Below are 26,705 nucleotides of genomic sequence, written 5' to 3'. Positions count from 1 at the left end.
CAAAATGGTTTGTTTCTAAAGGAAGGAAGCAGTGATATTTGGAAGAGCCTGTGATGAGGTCATTAAACGCTGTTAAGTGTTGGAGTCTTGACCTTTTCAGAACAAAATATCTCAACAGACACAGCTGACTCCCTTAAACATTACAAATTAGTGTGATCCTGTGGAATGGTCACTGTCACTGGTGCCACCACCGAGTGCTGAAGGTGAGTGTGAAGCATCACTGACCAAACTAGACATCACAAAGACGCGGTATCACATATTATGGGACATGATACATGAAAGTGGGGAAGTAAACCTACGACCAGAGTCCAGCTGACCTCAGACAGAGTCAAAGCTCAATGCTGGAGCGAGGAGAGAAAGGAGGAGGCCAGCGAGACACAAGGTCCCCCCCCCCCCTAACTGCCACTCACTTTGCACCTAAAAATAAACACCAACTCTAATCCTAAACTACCAGGACCCATCCAGTGCTTTGTGTTTGATTGTTTTGACAACACACAACACACACAACACAACACACAACACACACAACCAGGACATTGTGGTTAAAGTGGACTGTGATGATGCAGATAAGAAATCTGACACCTTCCATCAATAACTAAATAAATGTGATGTTAGTTTGTGCTTGAAGAGCAACGGAGACAAGTAGACACACACATACACACACACATACCCATACACACACACACACACACACACACACACACACACACACACACAATTCCTTGGATGATTGCTGAAAACACAACATATAACCTCTGAGTGCCTCTGAAGCATCAGTGTTGGTGATGTTATGCAGCGACTCAGGTGATATCCTTGAACTGTCCTGTACACTGACCTGTTTCTGAAGACGTGCTTACACAGGCTAGTTTGTGGTTTTACTGGTGTATTTCCGTAAGTTAAACATTGAATCTTTCCTCTTCTTTTGCAGGATATTGTATATTTCGAGTCCCTGATCTCGACCGGGTCTCCTCAGACTCCTCAAACCAAAGTAAATATCTATTCAGATGCTGTTTAAAAATATCTTGTTTATATATTATAATGAATTATTAATTCTTAATCATCTTTTTTTTAAGGCAACAGCGTAATGACAAAGACAACACAATGGAAATTATTTGATGGCTTATTTTTGCTTCCATGTTATCTTTCAGACAAATGCAACATTTAGACAATAAGATATTTAATTGATACAATCTATCATCTATATATATATATATATATATACACATGTATATATATATATATTTATACATGTTTTTACTGAGATGTTTGTTAATTTATTCACAGTCTTATTATTCAGAGTATAGTATTCTTACAACCAGGGGGAAATGTAGATATTTATGACCTGTTCACTGTATTTTTATATTAATTGAGTGATAAAAGGAGATTCACAATATATCAACTATCGAGACCTTTGACTCAAAATAGAAAATAAGTTTTTTTTCAGTAAGTATTTAAAGGATCTCATTAAATTACTATTTGCATATTTAAAGAATACATTTCAAAGCTTGTTTAACAGGTAAGTTTCATTGTGAAACCTGTTTGTTAGAATTGAATCTATTTACTTAATATTGAGCCCTGTGTTGAATTTGTATAGATAATTACTTTCCGAATCAAAATGTAATAGTGTTCATCGTGATACCATTGAAATATCATGTAGTGGATCTGACTCACTGTCATAAGGTGATTCTCTAAAAGGACATAATAATGATTTAAGTTTGGAAGCTTATATTGTATTAAAACATATAATTAGGAATGTTTTTAGAAAGTACAGGACTTATTTAAAAAAATATAAATACATCCAACTTAAACAGTTAAACTGCCCTTAGTTTAACAAACATGATGTTTTTACTATGATACTGACAGAAATATATTCGGTGACTTTCCTCGTCAATAACACGATATTATAAAAACTGTAATGTTTTCTCTGTCACCAGATCTTCAGACGTCAAGAGATGAACTCGTCATCCACCAACGTGACCGTGGTCATCGAGTACAGAGACTCCTTCACCAAAGCTGTGGCCAAGAATGTGATTGTTGTGGTTCTCGGCATCTCCATCAACTACATCAATGCAGGTCTCATTCACACCTTCTGCAAACACCAGGTGTGATAATCCTTTCACGAGTATGAACAGAAAAATCATTCAATGCATCATCTGCAGCTCTGGTTACACGCACAGTAAGATTTTTTCATTTAAAATCATTTACTTCATAAAAACGTATTTTTTATTCCTTCCAGATCTTCTACACGAATCCTCGCTACATCCTTTTCATTCACCTGGTTGTCAATGACATGATCCAAATGACGCTGACCGTAACCCTGTTCGTTATCAGCTACACCATCTACAAACTCAGCGTCTCCATCTGCTGCACCTTCATCCTGATGACTCTGCTCACCACTGAAAACACCCCTTTGAACCTGGCCTGCATGGCTGTCGAGTGCTACATCGCCATCTGCCTCCCTCTTCGCCACATGCAGATCTGCACCGTCAGGAGGACTTTGGTGCTGATTGGTTCAATATGGGCGACCAGCATGTTGTCAATTCTTCCTGATCTTTTCATCACCTTGGCCACAGAGCCACTGGACTTCTTCCACTCCAGAGTCTTCTGTCTGCGGCAAACTGTCTTCCCAAGTCCACTCATTACCAAGAAGAGGGATATCACATACACGGTGTTTCTAGTCTTAGTTTGGCTCATTATCTTTTATACTTACTTCAGAATTCTGTTCACTGCAAAAAGAGCAAGCAAAAACGCCAAGAAAGCCAGAAACACAATCCTCATCCATGGATTTCAGCTGCTGCTTTGTATGACCACATATGTAGCCCCTGGGTTATTAAATGTGTTGCTGAAATGGTTCCCTCAGACTTATACAGACCTCCTCTTAGCTTATTATATTATTGTGCAGGTCCTGCCACGATCCATCAGTCCAATCATCTATGGCATACGAGACAATACTTTCAGGAGGTATTTGAAGAGGTATCTGTTGTGTAAAGTTAGTACAACCTAACAAACCATTGAGAGACTGGCTCGTTGTTGAAAAGCTTCAATCCAACATCGTGCTCCACTTGTGTAAATCTAAACTGCTTGTCACACTACTCAGTTTTTCCAACTACACACAGGAGCTGCAAGTCTGGTCAAAACATGATGAATTCAAACATTTTTGTTACCTCTGCAAAGAAGATTATGTTTTTGCACCGGCCTGTTTCTTGATTGTTTATTTGTATGTTTGAAACTCACACATACTTATAGAGCTGATCTCTATGAGTGTGAGTCATTTGATGTGGCTTGATTGAAACAAAGGGCCTCAGAGTTACAAGCTCTTCTGAGTTTTATTCTAGCTACTGCAGCAAGGAGGTGGAAGGATGTGATATGTGTACGGACAGAACCCATTCAGTTTCTTTAATCAATGACATGTATAACAATTTTTCTACTATCCTAAATAAAAAAAGATCAAAGACTTGTAGAATCAATGACAAGACACATTAAAGCCCCACCACTTTGACTGACACTGTCAACAAGCACACACACACGTGAATATCATGACGTCATGTTTCATCAGCATGATACAGCCGCTCAATACCGAATATAAAGCCAACGATCTGCCCTCAGGCTTATTTGAGTCCTAGTGGAGGAGGATAGGTAAGTGCACTGTTAGGGGAAGGGCAGTTGTTAATGTTATCCCACTCATTGCAGTATCTTATTATCACGTAGTCTATAATGCTGGAACCCTTTTTAAATGCATGTGCAGATAATATCTAATAACAGCATTTGTTCTGCAACAATAATTACTTTTTGTCTCCTACATCAAGCATGTGTCATTTGATTTACCGTATTTGGTCAGTTTGAAGAGACCTCCAAGACCTGTACAAATGTAGGTGTGTGTTTGAGATGGATATTATTGGGTTTGAATGGTTTCACCGTCAAACAAAAGGACTGATTCAGCTCTGCTGTTACAGAGCCAGTTTCAGGAAATCAGTCCTTCTCTTCATGAGGAGTTCACATCTGTCAGAGTAACATCTGTGATCCCTGCCTTCATTATTATTTTTCTGCACTTACTCTCATATCACGCTGCATCCTTTCCAATAAGCACAACGTATCTGTTTCTTGATAAAATGTTGAATGCAAATCCATAAACGTAACTATTGTGTATTTTTATTCAGTATCTGGCCCTGCAGGCGTGTTTTTTTTAAAACTGCTCTAACATGAAAAACGTCTGTCAGAGTGAATGTTGGTTTCAGATTGAAACTAGAGGTCTTCGCATGATAACTTGAACAGCTGATCAGAGGTATTCCTTTGGTTTCTGGTCCAAAGAAGAACGTGTTAAAGCTTAAATTTGCAGGACCAATCTTAACACGACCTGAAAATATTTTAAATGTTTCCAGAGAGTTGCAGGATCCTCACATCGTCACCATGAATTCCTCCTCTTATAACTTTAATGTGACGAGTTATCGAGACTCTCAGGGAACAGTTGTGGCCAAGAATGTGTTCCTTCTGGCTCTTGGTCTGACCATCAACTACATCAACTGCACACTGATTCACACCTTCAGAAAACACCAGGTTAGAATCCTTCTTAATGTCTCTTATTGTTAAAATATTATTATTATTATTATTATTATTATTATTATTGTTATTATTATCATTATCATGATCATTGATATTATCAGGGATTTCAGGTAGAAAGATAAGCTAACAGGGGAGAGTTTCATTGACTTCTGTTGCTTCTCCTCTCTTCCAGATATTTTACCTGAATCCTCGGTACATCTTATTCATCCACCTGGTGTTGAACGATATGATCCAGCTCACTGCAACAATCAGCTTGTTTTTCTTTAGTTACGTCTTCTACAAGATCCAAGTTACACTGTGCTGCCTCATCATCTCCTTTGCCATCTTCACCACCCTCAACACACCATTGAATTTAGCTGCCATGGCGGTGGAGTGCTACATCGCCATCTGTCTACCACTGCGACATGCGGAGCTCTGCACCATCAGAAGAACATACATTCTCATAGGTTGGATTTGGGCCATGAACATAATTTCTGCTCTGTCAGATGTGTTTATCTTTCTGGCAACACAGCCCCTACAGTTATTTCATTCTACTATTTTTTGTGAGAGGAACAACCTGTTCCGACACCCTGTCAGTGTAAAAAAGAGGGAGGTTTCCTACATTATCTACCTGATTGGTGTTTGGTTCACGCTCCTCTACGCTTACGTCAAAATCTTCCTTGCTGCCAAAGCTGCTAAAGTGAGTAAATCAGGGGATGGAGATGCAAAAAAGGCAAGTAAAACCATCCTGCTTCATGGCTTTCAGCTGCTGCTGTGCATGCTGACCTATTTAGCCCATTTTATGAGGAATGCCCTGTTGAACTTGTTCCCCAAACATTTTGTACACGTGTTTTTTGTTTCTTATATCATCATTCAGGTGTTACCTAGATTTATCAGTCCGATCGTTTATGGGCTACGAGACAAGACTTTCAGACAGCACCTGAAAAAGCACCTGATATGTAAACGGAGATCAACCATCACACGTTGGTGAAGTTCATGTTGCTGTGCAAACAGATTTTAACCAAAGATTTAGAATATGAGAACAATACATTCTGACTTTATAGCGTCAGTAAACATTCAGGAGTTTATCTCAGTCTCTAGTTTCATGTCTTCTTCAATCAGCTCATGTTCATTTAGTGAATTATGATCATTTAGAGACAAACAGACCATAAAGCACCGGATGTGTTGGGGGGTGGATACCACAGTGTGATTGATAGCTGGCACCGTCCAATGGGTGCAGGTGTCGGGTGTAGGTGGGGGTGCAGTAGAAATGTGCATCTTCACTTGCCTGTAACGAGTTAGCTGTCAACCATTCACATGCACCACGTCAATGCATCTCAATATAAAAAAATTACTATTACCTAATTTTAAATCAAATCCTCAGTCATTACTGCTTTTTCATCAGTACAATCAGATAAATCTGAACTCATTAGTTTGTCAGAATGTGCTTTTAAAGTATTATAGACTATTACTGTTGTGTGTTCTGTACAAAATAAGGTTTTCAATTAAAAAATCAGACTACAACAGACATTTGTTCAGTTTAGACCTGTGTGCTGCACCTATAACATTCTACTTAGGCAAACCTTTACTGTGTCAGGGTGCCCCCTAGCCCCTCTCTTAGCAGCACCACTGCATTGAGGTGCATTACTCCACTGTGAGCAAGTGGTTCTGCTCCTCTGCTCTTTTCTAATCACTCAAATGTAGAACTGATCTTTATAAAAACCTGCAGAATTCCGATTTAGGTTCATAAAAACATGTAATTAGTCATTAACGGAATATGTCGGATCGTGAATCCGGATGTCCTGGTCGTACACGTCTCGTGTTGTGTTGTATTGTTTGAGGCAGTTGAGCTGCGTGCACATAACATTTTACAACTTTTTTTGTGTGTTTAAATAAGTGTCTCATAAACACTAGAGCAAATAAAAGAAACACAAAGTAACATACTCTACGTGTCCTAATAATTTTCCGATATGTGTTTATCGTTAACATGTGAAGTTAGCGTAGGTCAGGTGGGAGTGAGGAGGGAGGACACATTCAATGTATTACCCTACTGTCATGACAGCTCCCCGCAGGTGAAGCCAAACCCTCTCAAATGCCCCCTGGTGGCTGACTGCAGTACATTTCATAAACCTGCCTCCTTCATGTAAGCAGATGGGACATGGACCAAAAGAAGAAAGCATAGTACATGTGATACAAATGTTTCTCTCTCTGGTTCCTGTCATTTCAGGTAGGTCTCATCACACTGATGTTTGTTCAAGTGTTTTTGATAAGTTTGGTATTAATTAATAATGTAGAGCAGCGTGGAAACTCAGTGTAGAGCAGAGTGGGAACTCAGTGGAGAGCAGAGTGGAAACTCTGTTTAGAGCAGAGTGGAAACTCTGTGAAGAGCCGAGTGGAAACTCTGTGCAGAGCTACATTAAGGTGAGTTGAGCAACAGATTCAGTTCATCACAAAGACAAATTGTCACTTAACATATTCAAATAACAAATAAAAATATTGATCAGAGCTGTTTTAAAGCACAAAGTTTAAACTGCACTTGTTCTTGTTTTTTGTCTTTCTAAGAAAGTTTCCCAAATTTGAAATTATTCCTTTAAAATACACTCAACATGAACATAACATGAACACACAATAATCCCATGTGTCGGAAATGAAATAGCTTCAGAATGAGTTGAAGAGTTTGTGACACATAAGATTTACATAATAACATGGTAATCTCTGCAGTTCAACATTTCGTGGCATGTTTCCTAATACAGAGTTTACTGTTAGAAAACAATATTTGATAGAATATGTGACACTTTGGAGCTCACAGAATAACCTTCAATATTGTTTTTTGTTTTTTCAGACTTTGCCATTCCAGACATGAATTTATCATCTGTTAATGGCTCTTTTGTCGTGAATGCAGTGGAGCGAGACACCTTCACCACAGCTGTGACTAAGAATGTGATCGTGACGGTGCTCTGCATTTCATAACTACATCAATAGTAGTCTGGTTCACACCTTCAGGAAGCACCAGGTATGTTCCCATACAAAACTCAGACATGATGAATGTAAACGTACTATTCTGAAAGATATCTGTAATTTCTTTAATCGATTCATTACAGTTTTTCTCAGTTGTTAACACACAAAAAGCGAAAATTCGGCACAATTTGCACAACCTTCACTTCATGTACCAATCGCTCGCCCCAATTTGGCACTACTTCACACTCCCTTATCTGCATTAGACTCTGACTTTCCTTGTTTACACTCTGATGTCAATTACACATCACCTTGTTGTCAAAACACTACACACAATGTTCAGTTGTTGCACACACTTCTCAAATAAAATCTCAAAGCATCAACCTACAACACACAAATACTCAAATCTCTAAACATTCAGGTCTGTTGAGCAATTTCACAGCATTTGAACAGCCGTACAGGACACTGAAACTGTAGATATGGTTCGTGAGAACAACGCTATCACACTCAGACAAATAAAAACTAGGATCCTGGCTGACCATGCTACATTTACAAAACGTCCAGACCGTCATTGGACTGTATTCTTCATAGGACTGCCATGTGGATGAAACAAGTGTTCAGGGTCCCATTCGAACGGAACACAGACAGCATCAAGGAGTTATGGTGAGAGTTTGTGCTTGTAAGTATCATACATTCAGCACTGACACATGCATGTATTGTACCTGTAATCCAATATTGTTCCTTTTCTACAGTGTCTCACTGTAGCCCACTGTGTTGACCTCTCTGTGTCCATACTGTAACTTGCATTCTCATGCTGATCCAGGAGCATGGCACAGCTGATGAGTTGTACCAGTACATCTTTATTGATGAGGTGGGATTCAACCTGGTGAAGAGGAGGCGACGGGGCAGAAACGTCATTGGCCAGCGGGCCATTGTTGAGGTCCCCGGCCAGCGTGGTGGGAACATCACAATGTGTGCTGCAATGAATCACCATGGGATGTTGCACCGTCATGCCCACCTAGGGGCCTATAACGCTGCCCGTCTCCTCGTCTTCCTGGATGGCCTGCATGACCTGCTGGTACCACCTGACCAGACAGATGACCCACAGTGGATCAATCACGTTGTCATCCGGGACAATGTGAGCTTTCAAGTGCGGGAGTGGTTCCAGGACCACCCACATTTTTCCATTCTATACCTTCCACCTTATTCTCCTTTCCTGAATCCCATTGAGGAATTATTTTCAGCTTGGAGGTGGAAGGTATATGAACGGAACCCACAGGACCGGGTCCCACTGCTCCAGGCCATTGAGGAGGCTTGTGGCGACGTGAGTGTCGAGGCCTGTCAGCATTGTGTGTGTGAGGTTTTTAGTTTTTTGTGTGCAGTTTTGAGAAAGCCGTTATTGTTTCGAAAAATGTGTGTTAACGATTGTGAAAAACTGTAATTTTTGTGAAGGGGGGGGGGGGGGGGGGGGTTGAGTAGGCCGGTTTACAGTTCTGTACTGTTCTCTGTGTGTACCGAAATAAACCTTTTTATGCTGCATATTTGTGTGCTGTTTTATGTTTGACTATGAAAAAAGTAGGCCTACACTGACACATTTGACAAAAGGAGAAATAGCTCATTCTCCAGAGTCATGTCATTCATATGGTGTGTTCCATTTTGATGATTGTGTTTTCAATTTTTCACTTCAGTGTGCTGTAAATGCTTGGTAGTGTGCAAGCAAATGCTTAGTTGTGTGTTCCCAATGAAGAGTATGTGTGTGTCATTTGAAAATATGGCTGTGTGTACCAAATGAAAACACGAGTTCCATTTTGTGAACAGGTAAGAGATTTGATGGCAAAGAGTCATCTTGCAAAGGGAGTGTCAGGTTTAGCATTTTGTGTGTGAGGTTTTCAGTTGTCTGTGTGCAGTTTTGAGAAAGCCGTTATTGTTTTGAAAAACGTGTGTTAACAAAAACTGTAATCATTTTCCCGAACAGATTATTTAAAATATTCAGAAGATAAAGAGCAAATGTATTTAAAAGGGTATTGCCTCATAGAGAACAAACTATGGTGAAGAACTTTATCTTAAGTATAATTTAAACACATCTGAAGAGCAGCATCTTTAATAACCCTCCAGAGGACAAACTGCTGAGACTGAGAACAAGCTTCTTGTTTGGTTTTGAGAGTGAGAAAGAGACTGTATGCCACAAGTCAATATCCAGGTTCAAATCAGCCGAATACAGGGTACAAAAAACCATAACAATTTCTATGAGAAATATAAAGTTGCTTCTTCAAAGAAAAACTAAATGATATTATTTTATTAATTGAATTCCTGTTTTTATGCCTCAGTCATATTCAGTAGCACAACTTTGTCATGACCTTATCAGACTTGTTATACTGTTCAATGAAATGTGGTAAACCTGGTATTATTATCAAAAATGAGAAGCAGATTAATAAACTGGTAAAAAATAAATAAAATAAAGAGAAGAAGCTACGGAGAAGAACTGAAATTATTAAAAAAGGAATTATAAAGTGGAAAGTGAGTTCATATTCTCAGGGAGCACAATAATAAAAATGTGTCTTTAAGAAATTTAAGAGCATCACAGATCTCTGTAGGGTCTCGCTTACCCTTCAGAAAGTAACCAAATATTTGAGTTATATTTAAGCTATAAGTTTGTTTTTGTGACTTGTTGAGAGTCACTTTTATTCGCCTGCTGTTTTCCCCTCACAGATCTTCAATTCGAGCCCTCGATACATTCTGATCATCCACCTGGTGATAAACGACATGATGCAGCTGGCCCTGTCCACCCTCCTCCACAGATCAACATCCCCTTCTGCCTTATCCTGCTCATCATTACCATCACCACCACCCTCAACACCCTGCTGAACCTGGCTGGAATGGCGGTGGAGTGCTATATCGCCATCTGCATCCCCCTCCGCCACGGTCAAATCTGCACCGTCAGGAACACCTACATCCTGATTGGTCTGATCTGGGCTGTGAGTGCTCTTTCTATCCTACTCGACCTCTTCATCCTCCTGATCACTGAGCCTCTGCAGTTCTTCCACTCCAGGGCGTTCTGTGTCAGGGACAGGGTGTTCAGGAGCACCTACAGCCTGAAGAAGAGAGACGCATCACACATCGTTTGTCTCGTCTTCGTTTGGCTCTTGCTCTTCTACACGTACCTCAGGATTCTGTTCACTGCCAAGGGAGTGTCTGTAGACTTTAAAAAAGCCAGAAACATTATTCTTCTCCACGGTTTTCAGTTGCTGTTATGCTTGATTGTTTATGTGAGACCCATGTTTGAACAATGTCTGCTCTACTTCAATCAATCAATCAAATTTTATTTGTATAGCCCATATTCATAAATTACAATTCGTCTCATAGGGCTTTAACAGGGTGTGACATCCTCTGTCCTTAACCCTCAGCAAGAGTAAGGAAAAACTACTAAAAACCCCTTTAACAGGGTAAAAATGCGTAGAAACCTCAGAGAGAGCCACATGTGAGGGATCCCTCTCCCAGGATGGACAGAAGTGCAATAGATGCCACGTGCTGGAAAACATCATCAAGATTAAAGTCTTCAAGATTAAAGACTTGCTGTCCCAGAACTACTCGACCATACGCTTTTCCTCCTGTGGCTTTGTCAGCCCCATCGTCTACGGACTGCGAGACCAGCTCTTCAGGAGATATGTGAGAAGGTACCTGGTGTGTAAAGTCAGTTCGAGCAACAACCAGCGGAAAAACGTCACCGTGCCAAGAGTGATGATTAAACTGAAGTGACAGCTTCACAGTGACAAACCGCAAACATCTAATATCAATATCGAGCAGAGAAACCATGTGTGATCAGCAATTTTGTTCTGAATTCTTGTGTTTATGTTTTCAATTTTTACTATCTATTAAATCATAATACTAATACCGTTAAAATCAACAAATACTAAAACTCTAAATTTAAGTGAACATTTAAAATTCTAAGGTTCAACTTTGATTTTAACAGAACTGTTGAGTTAAAATACGAGTTGTTAACACAGATCTATGGTTCAGGAAGCAGAGGATCATGGGTAATATCCAGTGTTTTTCAGTTCAGTGAGTGGGACAACGCAGTCAGAGCTCCACTTTACACACTGACAGATAGATTGTTCTCTACATGAAAACCACCGTACAGTTAGGAGCCTGCTAGTCGGTGGAAAGGAAGCTGGAGCACACTCGTCTTTAGAGATTATTACTTCTTGAAGTTGCTTTTGTCGTCATGGCTGAGGCTGGGACACGATCAGAAAGGAGAACCGCAGAAAAACTAAAAAAGCTACAAGGGAAGGAGAACAATCAACCAATCAAATTTAATTTGTATAGCCCATATTCACAAATCACAATTCGTCTCATAGGGCTTAAACATTGGTGGAACAAACACGAGAAAGGATTCTAAACAGATCCAGACTTCTTCCTCCTACACAAGTAGTCTCGTGTTCATTGTATTTGTGAATTGTGTATTTTTTTCAATGCATCTAAAAGGAGGTTTTTACTGCAGGAGACGTTGGGAACACAACTGCTTGACAAACATGAGAAGTTCCTTGTGGGGGCTTTAAATAAAACGTCTCCTCAGACCGTTAAATATTGTAATGGACATTTTTCATTTCATTTTCCAGACCATTGGTGGAATTGAGAAACTGAGACAGTAACTGGCAGATTAATCAATAAGTAGAGTGACCCAATGAGAGGACAACAGTGTCACTGCAGGAGGCTACGGTTCGTCCATCACATCATGGAGACACTTGTCTAAAGTCAAATTAAGGCCGAAACATATTACAGGATAAATAAAAGATGCTTCGATCTCACTGACGTCAACATAACCGTCACAAGCTACACCCTCCGTCATCACCATGTTTTTTTTTTCTCTGATGACTTCGGACATGTTTATAAAGACCGGTGTGAAGAGACGTCTGCCTTCAGCATCTGACCTGGAATCAGGTAGGAACAGAACAGAGAGGGAGGAGGTGAGGCAGCTGCAGACTGCAACTCTCTGCTGAACCATTTTACACAGTTCAGTTCAAGATTTAGATAAATGTCAACGTTTCAAAAACATTCTTTACATTGCTAGTTACTCTTGTATCAGGAAGAATGTAAATGTGAATATAATTCATAATTAGAGATAAATCTTACAAGTTTAAAGCCTGTGTTTCCGACTTTTATGACTATTGTATTTGTGTTGTCACTTCATTTAAGATAAAGCTCAGAATAATATTGTTGTCAATTGCGTTTCTGTTTCATGTATTAAAACTGCATGTTGATTGGTCTTATTAATGTTAAACTGTTTTTATAATAAAACTGCTATACATTTTATAAGCTTTTGAGGTTTTTAAGAACTTGGTCAAACTACTTTATGTGCGTCACAAAGCTGCTTTTTTAATCGCATTTACCAACTGTTGACTGTAGAAAATCTTGAGCTGTTTAATTCGTTAAGACCAATGCAAATAGTAATGTGGGAAATTTAAGTTTGCCACCATCGTGTTCTCTTATTCAAGTCCAAATTTGAAATGAAATTAAAGAGTAAACTCTATTGACTTCTTGTAAAAACTTTTATTTTGATGGAAACAGACATGTTACTCATGGGAATGCACATAAGATACACAAGATTAAATTGAATTTGAATCATTACCTCAACATGCTTAAGCTGTGTCTGTGTGGGAGTGTAAAAGACAGGATGACGCTGCTGACTCACAGCCTGTGGGTGCTCATGAAAAACTAAATATGAACCTGCTGCTAGATTAAAGTTTGAAAGTAGGTCAGCTGATCGAAACACTGAGAAGGATTAGGATCTGCAGTTTGAGGATTCTATGTTTCTAAAAGTCTTTTTTGTCTCTGCTACTTGTCACCCTCTGCAGCTGAATCAGTTTACTTTCATCAGAGACACCTTCACCGGAGCGGTTGTGAGGAGCCTGATTGTTGTTCTGTTGTGGCTCATCCTCAGTTACATCAACAGCACCTTGGTTTCCACGTTTTTCAGACACCAGGTAAAAACAACGCACACATACAATTTTCTATTCTTCAATCTAAACATCTGTCTTTGAGATATACAACAGACAGAAAACATTAAATCCTCACATTTTAGGAGCTGGAAACACTAAATATTTTAATAATTTTGTTTAAAGGGGACATATTATGAAAATTCCACTTTTGTAGTGCTTCTACACATTAGTTTGGGTATCTGGCATGTCTACCGTCCCAAAAACTCTGGAAAAAAATCACTCCCGCGATTTGTTGTGGTTCCTCTATTTCAGAAACTATGTGCTAAAGTGCGTCCAATGGAATTTCCCCCGAAATAGACGTCATAGTCGAAAAAAAACGCCCATTTAGTACATTCCCCCATAGCTCTATGCACTCCCCCACTACCACTCGACCCACCCCTAGATGGACCCTCCCACTTTATAGAAGCTCGGTCCACCGGTGTCCGCCATTTCATTCTTGCAAGCCTTGGCCTTGGAAACACTTGGATAAGCTAACAGCAGCATGAATCAATTTCGACAACCGAGATGCTCAGTGGTCGGCTGCACAAATCAGCACAAATGTCTTCCTGTGACTCCAGCTTCAGAACACACAAGATTGAGATGGATTGAGTTCATATATGATGGCAACGTTCCTGCCACCACTTTGAATAGGACTGTTTTATCAACCTGGGCCAATATAACGCTGGATTCTCTAAAAGGTTGTTATTGAAAGAGGGGTCGGTGCCATCTTTCCATCGCAATACTGAAGACGAGGGAAATGTAAGTATTTTTTTTAAATAATTCTGGTATTTGCTTCTTTTAGACATTTTGTGTGGAGGCTAGTGCCGTTAGCATGTTGTGCCGTGTGTGAGGGGGTGGGGGGCTAGTATGTAGTGGTGGGGGATAGGGAGAGACTTTACAGGAGTTTTCATGTTCGACTGCTAATAACGTTATTGAACAATTAATCGAGGACGGCTGGCGAGTCTTAGCGAGAAGACGGCGTCGGAGTCCACGGTGAACGGTGTTCGCACGGCAGGTTCATGAGTGTTGTGCTCTCCACGCGCTTTCCCCCCCTCCGCTGGTGTGTGCCTAGTAGCTGCTGTAGCTGGTTAGGGTCCGTAGCTGCGCCGGCCGTCAGTAGCTGCGCCGGCCGTAGCTGCGCCGGCCGTAGCTGCGCCGGCCGTAGCTGCGCCGGCCGTAGCTGCGCCGGCCGTAGCTGCGCCGGCCGTAGCTGCCGCGGCATCCGGCCGCCCATAGCTGCCGCGGCCGCCGGCCGGCCGTAGCTGCCGTGGCCGCCAGTAGCTGCCGCGGGCGCCGGCCGTCAGTAGCTGCTAAGGTTGCTACTGGCGCTGTAGCTAACTTCCAGCCCAGTGCTGCCGTCGGAAAAAATCGGCGGCACAGTACACCAGGGAGGACACGCGAGCGGACGGAGGGAAAGAGCGTGGAGAGCACAACACTCACGAACCTAACTTCCAGCTACAGCTGCTGCTACGGCCGCTCATTCAAGATACCGGAGTATGTTGTTGTCATAATGTGCGGGACTAGAACATTTATTCATTACCAGCCCTAGTTGGGGAAATGTGCCCTTGTATCCTTGTATGCATGACAGTAGTACAAACATGAATAACATTGCTGCTTTTGGTGTTCAGGCAAGCACATCTGTTCACGGTGCTAGGCTACATCACGTAGCATGCCAGACGGACCCACCACAGATGCGCACACATGGAACGCAGCTTTCTATGAAAACACTGCGACCTCACTACAAAAGTACAGGTTGGTTTACCCTCAGTCACTTCTTCATGTCATTGATTGTGTCTCCGTGTTAAAGTTGTAACAGCATCTCAATTGTTGTGACTCCATGGATACTGTGTCTGTTTTATCATAGGCACACAGAAAACTGTGCTGCACTGATGTTGGTGTTGGGACCTCAGCTGTAAGAGACCTCGCTTGGAGTGGGGACAGGACAACCCAAGTTGTTCAAGTATGGATTTCGGAGAGCCACAGGATGCTACCTATGATCCTGATGACTCGATCACAGTCTTGACTGAGTCAGCAGATGTGACGTGAGTGACTCAATATTTAATCTAAACATTTCAATAATCAGATGGATTACCATCCTACACTTTTTTAGCTGTTGCAGCCTTTTGGTGAAATCTTTGTCGTTCTAATAGAATGGAATCTTCCAACCCTGTTCATAAGACACCCACATATATTGTCTATGAAAACTGCCTCCTGGAGCTGTTTGAGGTTTGTCCTGTGTGTCGGCGGGGGACAGATGTAATATATAAGAAGGGCGAGTCCACAGCAAAGCCGGTGAAAGCAGATGCAACCTTCCGTGATTCTCACAGGCTTTATTTAAAAGCCAAACAATGTACAAACAGTATGTGAAACATAAATAACATATCGATTAACTGCTGTCTTTAAATGGTCTTCACGATTTAAAGACCATTTATTTATCGTCTTCACGATAAATAGAATAAAATAATTATAAAAAGAAAATGATAAATACAAAAAGTGCAAAATGTCCAACTTTTCCCCTCAATTTGTATTACAGATCACGTGGATAACCTGTTGGACCTCATCTTTCACGAGGTTTTTCAGGACCCGGCCCCATATTTGAATGAGACCTCAGGAAAACCTGATGACCTCTCTGCTAAGTATGAGAAACCTGACAAGCAGGAAGTTATAGCCAGCTATGTGTCGAGTTTCAATCAAGGGCAGGTCTGAACTCTGTATAACTTCCCTGAGCATCAGGGAACACTCTGGTTATCTGGAGCACCGAGCAGGAGGGCAGGACCACCCTGATTCTCCGGCCCAGGTGGCCTCAACACCAGCTCACAAAGCTTCTGTACGCCAAATCCCTGTAACAGCTGAGCAAAGTTTACAATGTATTTAGAGAATAAAGGTCACACACAAATATAAAGTGTTCCTTTGTTTACAGTATGGCTACTGATGGCACAAATTGTATTTTTGTAATCAATGTTTTCATTATACTTGGTATTTTTTGTATTTATTACCTCTGTCCCAGCCAGTACATTTAATAACTATTTTTAAAAAGCTCTGTGGCATTCTTTCTAGCAATCTTTCTGACAATAAAAGTTTATAGAAACAGTTGTGTGCTTTTAATGTTTGATATGTAACATGTTAACAATTGACACGTGTAAGATGAGCAGTTAGCAAAGTAATACAGAGGGAAGAGTAATTTATGTATTTTATTCCTCAGTCATATTTGTATTGCAGAAATGACTGATATCTCATGCATAAAAAAAACAAAACTTACTGCTCTATTCCTCTTGGACATAAAGGCCCATAATCTCCCCTTTAGATGTTGAATGCATTCTGTAGTGAGAACACATTCAAACACACAGGCTAATTAATGGAGGTAAAAACGTTATGTCCTACACCTCCATGAGAGGGGGGAGGGGTGAGGAGGGGGAGGGATGAGAGGGGTGAAAGGGGGTGGGGTAAGATGGGGGCGGGCTGAGAGGGGGGCGGGGCCCTCAAAACAGGTCGATCTGAGGAGGTCTGTTTTAGACAGAGTAAAAAGGTGCTGTTTTAAATGATCCTTGTGGTATTTTTTACCAAAAAATGTTACAGACATTTCATTAAGACCCCAAGGAACCATATCAAATGTGGTGAAATGGGCATAATATGTCCCCTTTAATAAATTACAAAAACCTTTAACTGAGTGTTGAAAGCATTGGCAATTAATCTTCTGTAAATGAACTAATTACTTTATCAACCTTTATAAATATAACATATATTACTATAACATATAATTGTTTGATCAATATATCACTGGCGGAGTAACTGTTGATGAAAATAAATGTTAGTTGCAGGCCTTTGTGCACTATGTTCAATTCATATTTGATATTGTTGTATTATAATTATTTCATTTACACAAAGAGCTGTTACTGTTTCCCGCACATTTCAACCCCCTCCCTCTTCACTTGTCTTCCTCCAGACCTTTTACGAAGACCCTCGTTATATCCTCTTCATCCACATGGTGATAAACGACTCCATAAGCATACTTATTGTCTCAAGCTACATCTTCTACAAGATCAACGTCTCTTTCTGCTGCCTCCTCATCCTGGTGGCCATCTTCACCACCAGGAACACCCCAGTCAACTTGGCCATTGAGCGCTACATTGCCATTTGCAAACCTTTGCGCCACTCGCAAATCTGCAAAGTGAGAAAAACGTACATGTACATTGGGGTGATTTGGTTTCTGTGCGCGGCTCCAGATATCACAGATCTGTTTGTGACTCTGGCCACTGAATCCCTGAGCTTGTTTCATGGGTCGGTGAAGTGTTTACGCCAGAACGTGTTCAAAGACCCTATCCTTGTGCATAAAAGACAAGCGTTTGACATCATCTATTTCTCCTTTGTGTTTCTGACTCTGATATTCACCTACTTCCGAATACTGTTTGCAGCGAGAGCCGTGGCCACAGAGAAGATGTCAGCACAGAGAGCCTGGAACACCATCCTGCTCCACGGCCTCCAGCTGTCCATGTGCCTGCTCTCCTACATTTCCCCCAGTGTGGAGCTTGTTCTGCATCTCATCTTCCCCGGTCGAGTCCGGGAGACCAGATTTGCAAACTACCTCATTGTCTACATCCTGCCGCGTTTCCTGAGCCCCATCATTTACGGCGTGAGAGACAAAAAGTTCAGGAAGTACTTCAAGATGTACCTTCTGAGCAACAGGTGCCAGGAGAAGCTGAAGAAAGTGACACCACAGCACTAATAATGATTAAATAGCAATAAAAAGGGAATTTTGTCATACTGAATCAAAGATGTCCACACTGTTGAATCATACCCTTTGGTTTTGAATGGCTTCATTAAAAATGTAAAATTAACAACGATGCTGATATTTACATTAAGCAAAACAACGTCAGACTGAGAGGCCTGAGTCCCCGCCTCCCAATTTATATCCCCACCAAGCAGTCCAATGACACGAAATACCATCTTAAACTAGAAGATCACTGACTCTTTTTCCTTCCAATTGGCAAACAAATGCTGATGAAAACACAACCTCCATTGGCCTAGAGAATAACAGCTTGAGGTGTTGATGCAAAACATTACCATGTCACAGTGAAGATTACCTTTAGTGACCTTGTGCCAAATGCGTTTTCATGAAAATTGGACAGAGAACATAACCAATGCCTGTGATCCTGTCTGCTGCCGGCGCAGAGGAACAAATAAGAAGAAATAAATTAATATGAACTTATTAATACATTAAAGGAAAAAGCGGTGGAAAACGTTACGTCTTGCCACCATGAACCATATGTCAGATGTAATTTGTGGAACAAGTCACACTAAACAAGGAGTTAGGAGAGAAACACTCAAACCATCATGAAGAGCCAACAGACGACCGTAGTCAAATATCATTGAGACAGCTGGTTCAAGAGAACTCGTCCGAAAGACCACTGGTTATCAAAGAGACTGAATTCTGGTGGTTTTCCACAATAATCAGAGCAAAACCAAACACAGAACACAAAACCGTTTGTAACCTTGATACATCGGCCTTCTGCCACATTGTGACAGGTTTATTGTTTTAACAGCAAACGTGTGGAAGTCCTGTTCTCTCATCTTTATTTTAACCATGTCATTAAGGAGAGATTCGATCACAAATACACACAAGACAATTCAAAGGAAGTACAGTTCTCTTTGATGATGTCAATTAATACATCCTCACATCCTCCGTCTATATAAGTAAAGAAAGGTTAAATTGAGGACAGCTACTTAGCTAATGTGAGGCTAACGTTAGCAAAACTGTCACTTAAACTAAAGTTAAACAGAAGTTATCAGGCTAAGTTAGCGTCCATCACTAGACACAGTTTTGTGCAGAACCTGACTGTCATCATATACAGTTTAGTGAAATAGTTAACTAACCACACTAACCAGCTGTGGTGACGTTGTTACCTGAACGCGCTCCACCGCAAACCGAATGGACTTACAGAGGACGTCACGGTTACGTCAATGGTACGGCCCACTGTAGGGGTAACTCCTCAGCAAATAAACTGCAATATTTGCAATAACAGGTAAGTTTAATGAGTAGAGTTAGATTTGTATTTCTTATAGGAGTATTTAATAATTAATTAGGGGGGTAACCCCAACAGTTCCTGAAATTTAAACCCTGTCTATAATTGTAGTTCAGTTAAAAGAAGTCTCTGCATCTATCTATCTATCTATCTATCTATCTATCTATCTATCTATCTATCTATCTATCTATCTATCTATCTATCTTTCTATCTATCTATCTATCTATCTCTTCTTCTGCTCATCTCTTCAGCTCAGGGATCTGAAGTCTCCTCAATGTGAGGAGTCGTGTAGACGCGGAGAAATTCCGACAGGCTCTCTCGACCCAACAAACTCGTGTGGGACAACATGAGAAGGCTTTGCACGAGGTGATGGAGACTCTCCACACCCTCACCTCCAACGTGGCGCAGATCGGTGGCCGCATGGAGCAGCTTACTACTCACCTCTCCACGCTGACGGCTCCAGCTCTCGTTCCAGCTCCGGCTCCGGATCCTGCTGCAACACTCCCACCAGCTGCCTCCTCGGGCGCCCTTCCCACACAGCCGCAGGAACCATTCATCCCCACGACCGCCAGGTTTTCAGGGAAGTCTGGTTCCGGTAGAGAATTTATTTATCAGTGCAATCTCGTTTTCGATCAGCAGCCATTCACCTATTCTACAGACAAGTCGCGGATTGCCTTTGTCATGAGTCTCCTCTCTGAGAAAGCCGCGGCTTGGGCTGTAGCCATAGCTCACAGTAATTCTCCGGTTTGTTTTTCTTTCACCTCTTTCACTGAGGAATTCCTTAAAGTTTTCGATCACCCTCTGCGCAGCAGGGAGGCCAGTAACCGGCTCCTATCTCTTCGTCAGGGGGATATCTCAGTGGTGGCACACTCAGTCGATTTCCGTATTCTTGCGATAGAAAGCGGTTGGGACGATAAGGCACTTCAGGGGGTGTTTCTCTGGGGACTTAGAGATGAGTTGAGGGATGAATTGGCCGCTCGTGATGAGACCACCTCGCTGGAGGATCTTATTTCCTTATCTATACGATTAGATAATCGTCTTCACGAGCGGCGCAGGGAGAGATCCAGGAGGGTTGGCCACACCCCTCCCGTGATTCGGACAATGAGCCCCCTTCATCGGGGGTTTGCGCCCTCTCCGCTGCCTGAGTCAGGCTCCAGCAGGATTCCCCCGCGGATCGCTCCTTCCCCCCCAGGCACAGAGGAACCCATGCAGCTGGGGAGAACAAGACTCACATTGAGGGAACGTCAACGCCGCCGTCTCAACGGACTCTGCGTCTACTGCGGGCAGGACGGACATCTGCGGGAACACTGCCCGTCTCTACCAAAAGGGGGGGCTCACCAACCACGGGAGGAGCATTGGTGAGCCATTCTGCTAGCGTTTCGTCTCTTCCCCGCCTGATTCTTAAAGGTACTGTTTCGTGGGCTCAGACCTCTCTGCCTCTTTCTATCTTAGTTGACTCAGAGGCAGATGATAACTTTATTGACTCTGATTTCTCTACACAGTCTGGAATTCCCTCTCAGCTCCTTCCTCACCCGAAAAGGGTGTTTGCCCTGGATGGTAGACTCCTGGCTCAGGTCACCCATTGCACTATTCCCATTTCTTTGCAACTTTCTGGTAACCATCATGAAGCTATATCTTTTTTTTTTATCCCTTCTCCAAGTTCCCCAGTAGTTTTAGGTCTCCCGTGGTTAAAACTGCATAATCCCCACATAGACTGGGTTACCATCTCCATCACTAATTGGACTTTATTTTGTCATTCACACTGCTTACATTCCGCCATTCCTTCCACATTAGCCACCACACCATCCCCACCCAAACCAGTGGATCTCAGTTCCGTTCCTTCTGTTTATCATCACCTCCGGGAGGTATTCAGTAAAGACCGTACTCTATCCCTTCCGCCCCACAGACCGTATGACTGTGGCATTGACTTGATCCCTGGTGCCCCCTATCCATCCAGTAAATTATACAACTTGTCTAAACCTGAAAGAGACACCATGGAAAAATACATTACGGATTCTTTGGCCACTGGGCTCATTCGCCCCTCTTCTTCACCTTTGGGGGCAGGGGTTTTTTTTTGTTGAAAAAAAGGACAAGTCACTTCGCCCCTGCATCTATTTTAGGGGCCTTAATGACATCACAGTAAAAAACAAATACCCCCTCCCACTCATTGACTCTGCTTTTGGTCCCCTTCACAAAGCAACTATCTTTACCAAATTGGACATCGGCAACGCATTTCATTTGGTGAGAATTAGGGAGGGGGACGAGTGGAAGACAGGGTTTAACACTCCCCTGGGTCACTTCGAATACATGGTCATGCCTTTTGGCCTCACTAATGCCCCTGCTGTGTTCCAAACGCTCATCAATGATGTGTTAAGGGATATGTTAAATTGTTTTGTATTTGTTTATCTGGATGACATTTAGATTTGTTCCCGTGACCTCCAGGAGCATGTGCAACATGTGAACATTGTGTTAAAGAGACTTCTGGAGAATAGACTTTATGTTAAGGCTGAGAAATGTGATTTTCATGTTCCCTCTGTTAGTTTTTTGGGTTTTATTGTGGAGAAGGGGCAGATCAAGACCGACCCTGCCAAGGTTAAGGCAGTGGCCGAATGGCCCACTCGTACAACAAGAAAGCAACTTCAGAGATTTCTCGGGTTTGCCAATTTTTAACGCAGGTTTATCCGGGATTATAGCCGAGTTGCCACACCTCTTACCCAGCTGACTTCGGTGAAGGTTCCTTTTGTGTGGTAGCCGGCAGCAGAGGGGGCGTTTGCTAGACTAAAGTTTTTGATCTCCTCTGCACCTGTTTTAATTCATCCTGATCCTGCTGTTGAATTTATTGTGGAGGTGGATGCCTCTGACTCCGGGGTCGGGGCCGTGCTCTCCCAATGCACCGTCGCTGACCATAAGCAGCACCCCTGTGCTTTTTTCTCCCGCCAGCTCTCCCCTGCTGAGAGTAATTATGACGTGGGGAATCGGGAGCTGCTTGCGGTCATGCTGGCGCTACAGGAATGGAGACACTTGCTTGAGCGTTCCACTCACCCGTTCATTGTTTGGTCTGATCACAAGAACTTGACCTACCTCCGTTATGCTCGCAGGCTCAACTCGCGCCAGGCTCGATGGGCGTTGTTCCTGGGGCGGTTCAACTTTACGCTCACTTACCGACCAGGGTCGAAGAACATTAAACCTGATGCGCTGTCACGTCAGTTTGCACCTCCTGTGGAGGACACATCATGGAGCACCATTTTGCCATCTGCCTGTGTGGTTGGAGCAGCGGGATGGGAGATCGAAGGTGTGGTCCAGGGGGCCCTGAGGGATCAGCCAGGTTGTCTACCAGACCGGCTGTTTGTCCCCTTGTGAAGTTGCCATCCGGACCTCTGCCCGCAACCAACGCATTGCCGACCGTCACCGTACTCCTGCTCCGGAGTACTGGCCGGGGCAAAAGGTTTGGTTATTTTCTCGTGATCTGCCTCTCCAGACAGAGTCCTGGAAATTGACCCCCAGACTCATCGGACCGTTTGAGATGGATCAGATCATTAATCCTTGTGCTGTAAAACTTAAGCTTCCCCTGTCTTTGAAGATTCACCCTACTTTTCACGTTTCCCTCCTCAAGCCAGTGTCCTCAAGTCCTCTTTGCCCTCCAGCTGAGCCCCCTCCTCCCACCCTTATCATTGACGGCCACCCGGCTTAGACTGTAAATAGAGTTTTGGACGCACGCCGGCGAGGCCGGGGTTTCCAATATCTGGTGGATTGGGAGGGGTATGGGCCGGAGGAAAGACAATGGATTTCTCGGTCCTTGATCCTGGACCCCTCCATCCTCCAAGATTTCTACGCCCGGTTTCCGGATAGACCGGGTAGGTCGCCAGGAGGTGTCCCTTGAGGGGGGGGGGGTACTCTGAGGAGTCGTGTAGTTGTTTGTTGTTGTGTTCGTCTCTCCTCCTCCCCTTCTCTGTTTCCCTGCACAGGTGGTGTGAGCGGTAGGGGGCGTGGCTGGTTCCTAGCTGCAGCAGATAAGGCGCACCTGCACTCAATCCTCATCATCTCCTCTATAAAGATCTGGTCCGCTCAACACTCGGGCGCCAGATTATACGTCTATGATGGTAGTAGTATCGCTCTTGCTCTCGACCTTCGCGTCTATGCCTATTTTTGACTAATGCCTGCATTTTTCATTATTCCACGCAGAACCTCCGTGTGCCTGTCCGCTCGGCTTCCCATCCTCGCCTCTTACAGGATCTCTCAGCCAGCCCGCACTCTGCCACTCCAGCCTGCACCTGCCTACCCAGCCAATAAACTCCATTACCTGTTCACAACAAACTCTTTCGTGTCTGCTTTGGGGAACATTATCACTAACCCTAACACTCATACTCAATCATGACCTTTAACATACCCCTATGACGACCTGACCAATACACACACACGCACACACACACACACAAACACAAACAAACACATACACACAAATAAATACCACAGACGTTATAAACAAGGGCTCAGGGTGTTGGAGGAGTCACTCAGAGTCAGTGACTCACAGTGAGTGAAGTTTCCTGTCTGTGAATGAAATATCATCATCGTCGATGTTATAATTTCTTTATGCTGTGTTGGGCTTCACACACTTGTTTTGGTGGATGTGTAAGTTTGTGTCCGCAATGTTACAGTTTTTCTCGATTAATTAAGCACAATTTTCAAAACAGGGCCCGGTGTTTCAAAACACTACACCCATCAGCACAACCACACACCCAATCAGCAGAACACCTCAGATCCTTTGCAAAATGAAACACTCTTTTAAAATCTATACACTTATTTAACAAAACCATATTTTTTTACCATATGAAACACACATGCTTCATATGACTTATGTTGGGCCAGAGCCCAGCGGATGACCACAAGACACAGGTCAGAGGTTATCCAAAGAAAATCTAAACAAAGGCCTGTGTAAATCAAGGCCTTGTGGAACATTCTTATCCACCTGTGAGTACTTTTTCCTGACATCCTCCTGCAGGCTTAAGAATCTCCCCCTGGTGGTGGAAAATGTTCTGGGAATGCCTTGGAACCCCCGCTAAGTTCCAAGCCCCGCCCACTCAGATCCATTCCTGACACTCAATTGGCTTAAAGCCAGCATCATCCTATGACCAACTCCTCAAGGAGGAGGACCTCTCAGGTAATTTAAAAGCCCTTGCACCCCAAAAATCGCTGCCATTTCCTGCTCTCTGAAGACGTCAATAGACTGTTCCCGGTCTAGCTAGATGGTTTAGTTGCTAAAGGAGGCAATTGCCATTTTACCCTGCTCTGAAGACGTCAACAGACCCCTTCGGGGCCTCCCAGATGTTCCAGTTGCTAAAGGGGGCAATTACAGACGTTTGTTTTATTTCCATTTTCTTTTATTTCTTTATTCAGTCGACGTTTTATTTTGATAGGACTTTTTGTTATTTTAACTTGAAGAGGCCGCGCACAGGAACTCGCTCGCCGGCCGAGCATCACAGACTTTTCTTTTCACGATCCCCACAGCTGCGACACAGCTGTTAATCCCTGCAGGACAAAGCATCATTCTGTCGCAGAAGAGACAAGGCCGAATTCCGTTCCACGAGCAAGACAAATTCGCTCCATATCCGGTCCCAGCACGAAGCCGCTGCAACAGATGAACCAGCGCTATCCAGTTCAAGCCATGACTTCTTCACCTAATTCCGGGGATTCGCTGACCGCATGTACCCCGAGGAACACAACACGAGATTCACTGGACTTCTGGAAAATCCGCGGAGGTCACAGTAAGAGGCTTTATTGTCTGGGCAGAGACTAGTTTAAATACTTAGCGTGTCATGTTTATTTGAGTGTGTTTGTTTGTAGATCGCTGATCTGTTTTTAAGCCGTGTAACATGAGGAAACGATGCGTCACTTCCGGTTCCTTGTTTACATTGTTGAATGTTTTAAAGTGCCTCGCGCTGTGACAGAGAGCCTCCGGCAGCACTGTTATCGTCCGACTAAGTTTGCAGAGACTTAACCTGTTAAAAGATCGGTGCACAACTCTAATTTGTGTACTGAGTGGTGACGTCACTGTAGCTGGTCTCAGACGATGTTTTTGATGTCTCTCTCTCTCTTTTCTCCTAAACCTGTTTTTACACACGTCCCGACCTACACTTACATATTTCATGTGGCATAGAAAATTCTAGATTTAAAGAGCCTTAATACATCTCGACGCCATTCGGCGCCAGAACCAGGAGATAAGAAATCTCTTTGTCTAAAGTTCCTTTGTGTAACAGGCGACCGACCGCCATCTTGTCTTCGACCTCATGTCGTCACCGGGGTCATAAACCTCCATCTTGAAAGTACGTGAACGTAACATCTTGATCCTGGCCAGACTACGTCACTACGTGATCTCGTCATTACGCCATAGCCACTCCCTTTTCTCTTTAGACACACACACACACACATAGAGACACAGACAGGCAGACACACACGACCAAACACACACACCAGTAGATACTCAGTATTACATGTGTGACCATTGTGATAAGTGCTGCTGCTGCTGTTGCCTTCTTTGAAATATTGGAGTTTGTTAAATGAAGAATCATTGAAGTAACATTAACTTTATTTCCCCTTTTGAATAAATACTTTTGTAATTAAAGTATTTGTATTTCTGTGATTATTTGTACATGTGTATGTGAATACAGCTGGATTACTATAGCCTGTGCTCGAACTTAAAACCCTTCATTGTTTATTATATAATCATTAATATTAAATATTGAGATTATTAATTTAACTTTTATCACTTGAGACTGATAACTATAGTTTGAATAGTTGGTCCCTGTAACCAGGGTGGTGCCCCGCAACGATAAGCATTAATTACAGATTGTTTCATTCTTAATTGATAATTTTATTGTTTTCATTAATAATTTAACCATTATTAATTGATAACCGTATCATTTCTAATTAATTATTTCACTATTCTTAATTACTAGCTTTATAATTTTTAATTATTTTTGATAAATAATTTCTATTTTAATAATCATTTCTCATGATTATTAATAATTAGCCAACGTCAAATCTACTACTACTATTGCACAACACTTAATTCAGTTTGAGCCAGTTAAACACTGCTGTTGCTAACCTAAAACACTTTTAGCAATTCTACTTCTCGGTGATTATAGTACTGTAAGTGAAGTACACAGAGAAAGTGAAAATATACAATAAATTCACCAAACACTACACAAGACCAATGCTG

The 26,705-nt window shown here is 42.4% G+C and overlaps 3 protein-coding genes and 1 pseudogene across 3 annotated transcripts; all 4 read left to right on the top strand.

Moving 5' to 3' along the window:
• The first annotated feature begins 1,952 nt into the window (after window positions 1-1,952).
• LOC128458061 (odorant receptor 131-2-like) lies at window positions 1,953-3,004 on the top strand. Its single transcript, XM_053442682.1, has 2 exons — window positions 1,953-2,102; window positions 2,237-3,004. Exons 1-2 carry the CDS (start codon window positions 1,953-1,955, stop codon window positions 3,002-3,004), a joined length of 918 nt encoding a protein of 305 aa, XP_053298657.1.
• Window positions 3,005-4,407: 1,403 nt separating this feature from the next.
• Window positions 4,408-5,530, top strand: LOC128458338 (odorant receptor 131-2-like). Its single transcript, XM_053443127.1, has 2 exons — window positions 4,408-4,554; window positions 4,733-5,530. The coding sequence occupies exons 1-2, from the start codon at window positions 4,408-4,410 to the stop codon at window positions 5,528-5,530; spliced, it is 945 nt and encodes a 314-aa protein (XP_053299102.1).
• Window positions 5,531-7,398: 1,868 nt separating this feature from the next.
• On the top strand, window positions 7,399-11,250 carry LOC128458336 (odorant receptor 131-2-like; annotated as a pseudogene).
• A 2,120-nt stretch (window positions 11,251-13,370) lies between these two features.
• LOC128458334 (odorant receptor 131-2-like) lies at window positions 13,371-18,192 on the top strand. The gene is made up of 2 exons (XM_053443125.1): window positions 13,371-13,475; window positions 17,413-18,192. Exon 2 carries the CDS (start codon window positions 17,452-17,454, stop codon window positions 18,190-18,192), a length of 741 nt encoding a protein of 246 aa, XP_053299100.1. The 5' UTR covers window positions 13,371-13,475; window positions 17,413-17,451.
• The last annotated feature ends 8,513 nt before the right edge of the window (window positions 18,193-26,705 follow it).

Source organism: Pleuronectes platessa, chromosome 16 (assembly GCF_947347685.1).
Source record: "Pleuronectes platessa chromosome 16, fPlePla1.1, whole genome shotgun sequence".
NCBI classification, from domain to species: Eukaryota; Metazoa; Chordata; class Actinopteri; order Pleuronectiformes; family Pleuronectidae; genus Pleuronectes; species Pleuronectes platessa.
The sequence above is the reverse complement of the archived record's forward strand: the minus strand, read 5'-3'. Positions and strand labels throughout refer to the sequence as shown.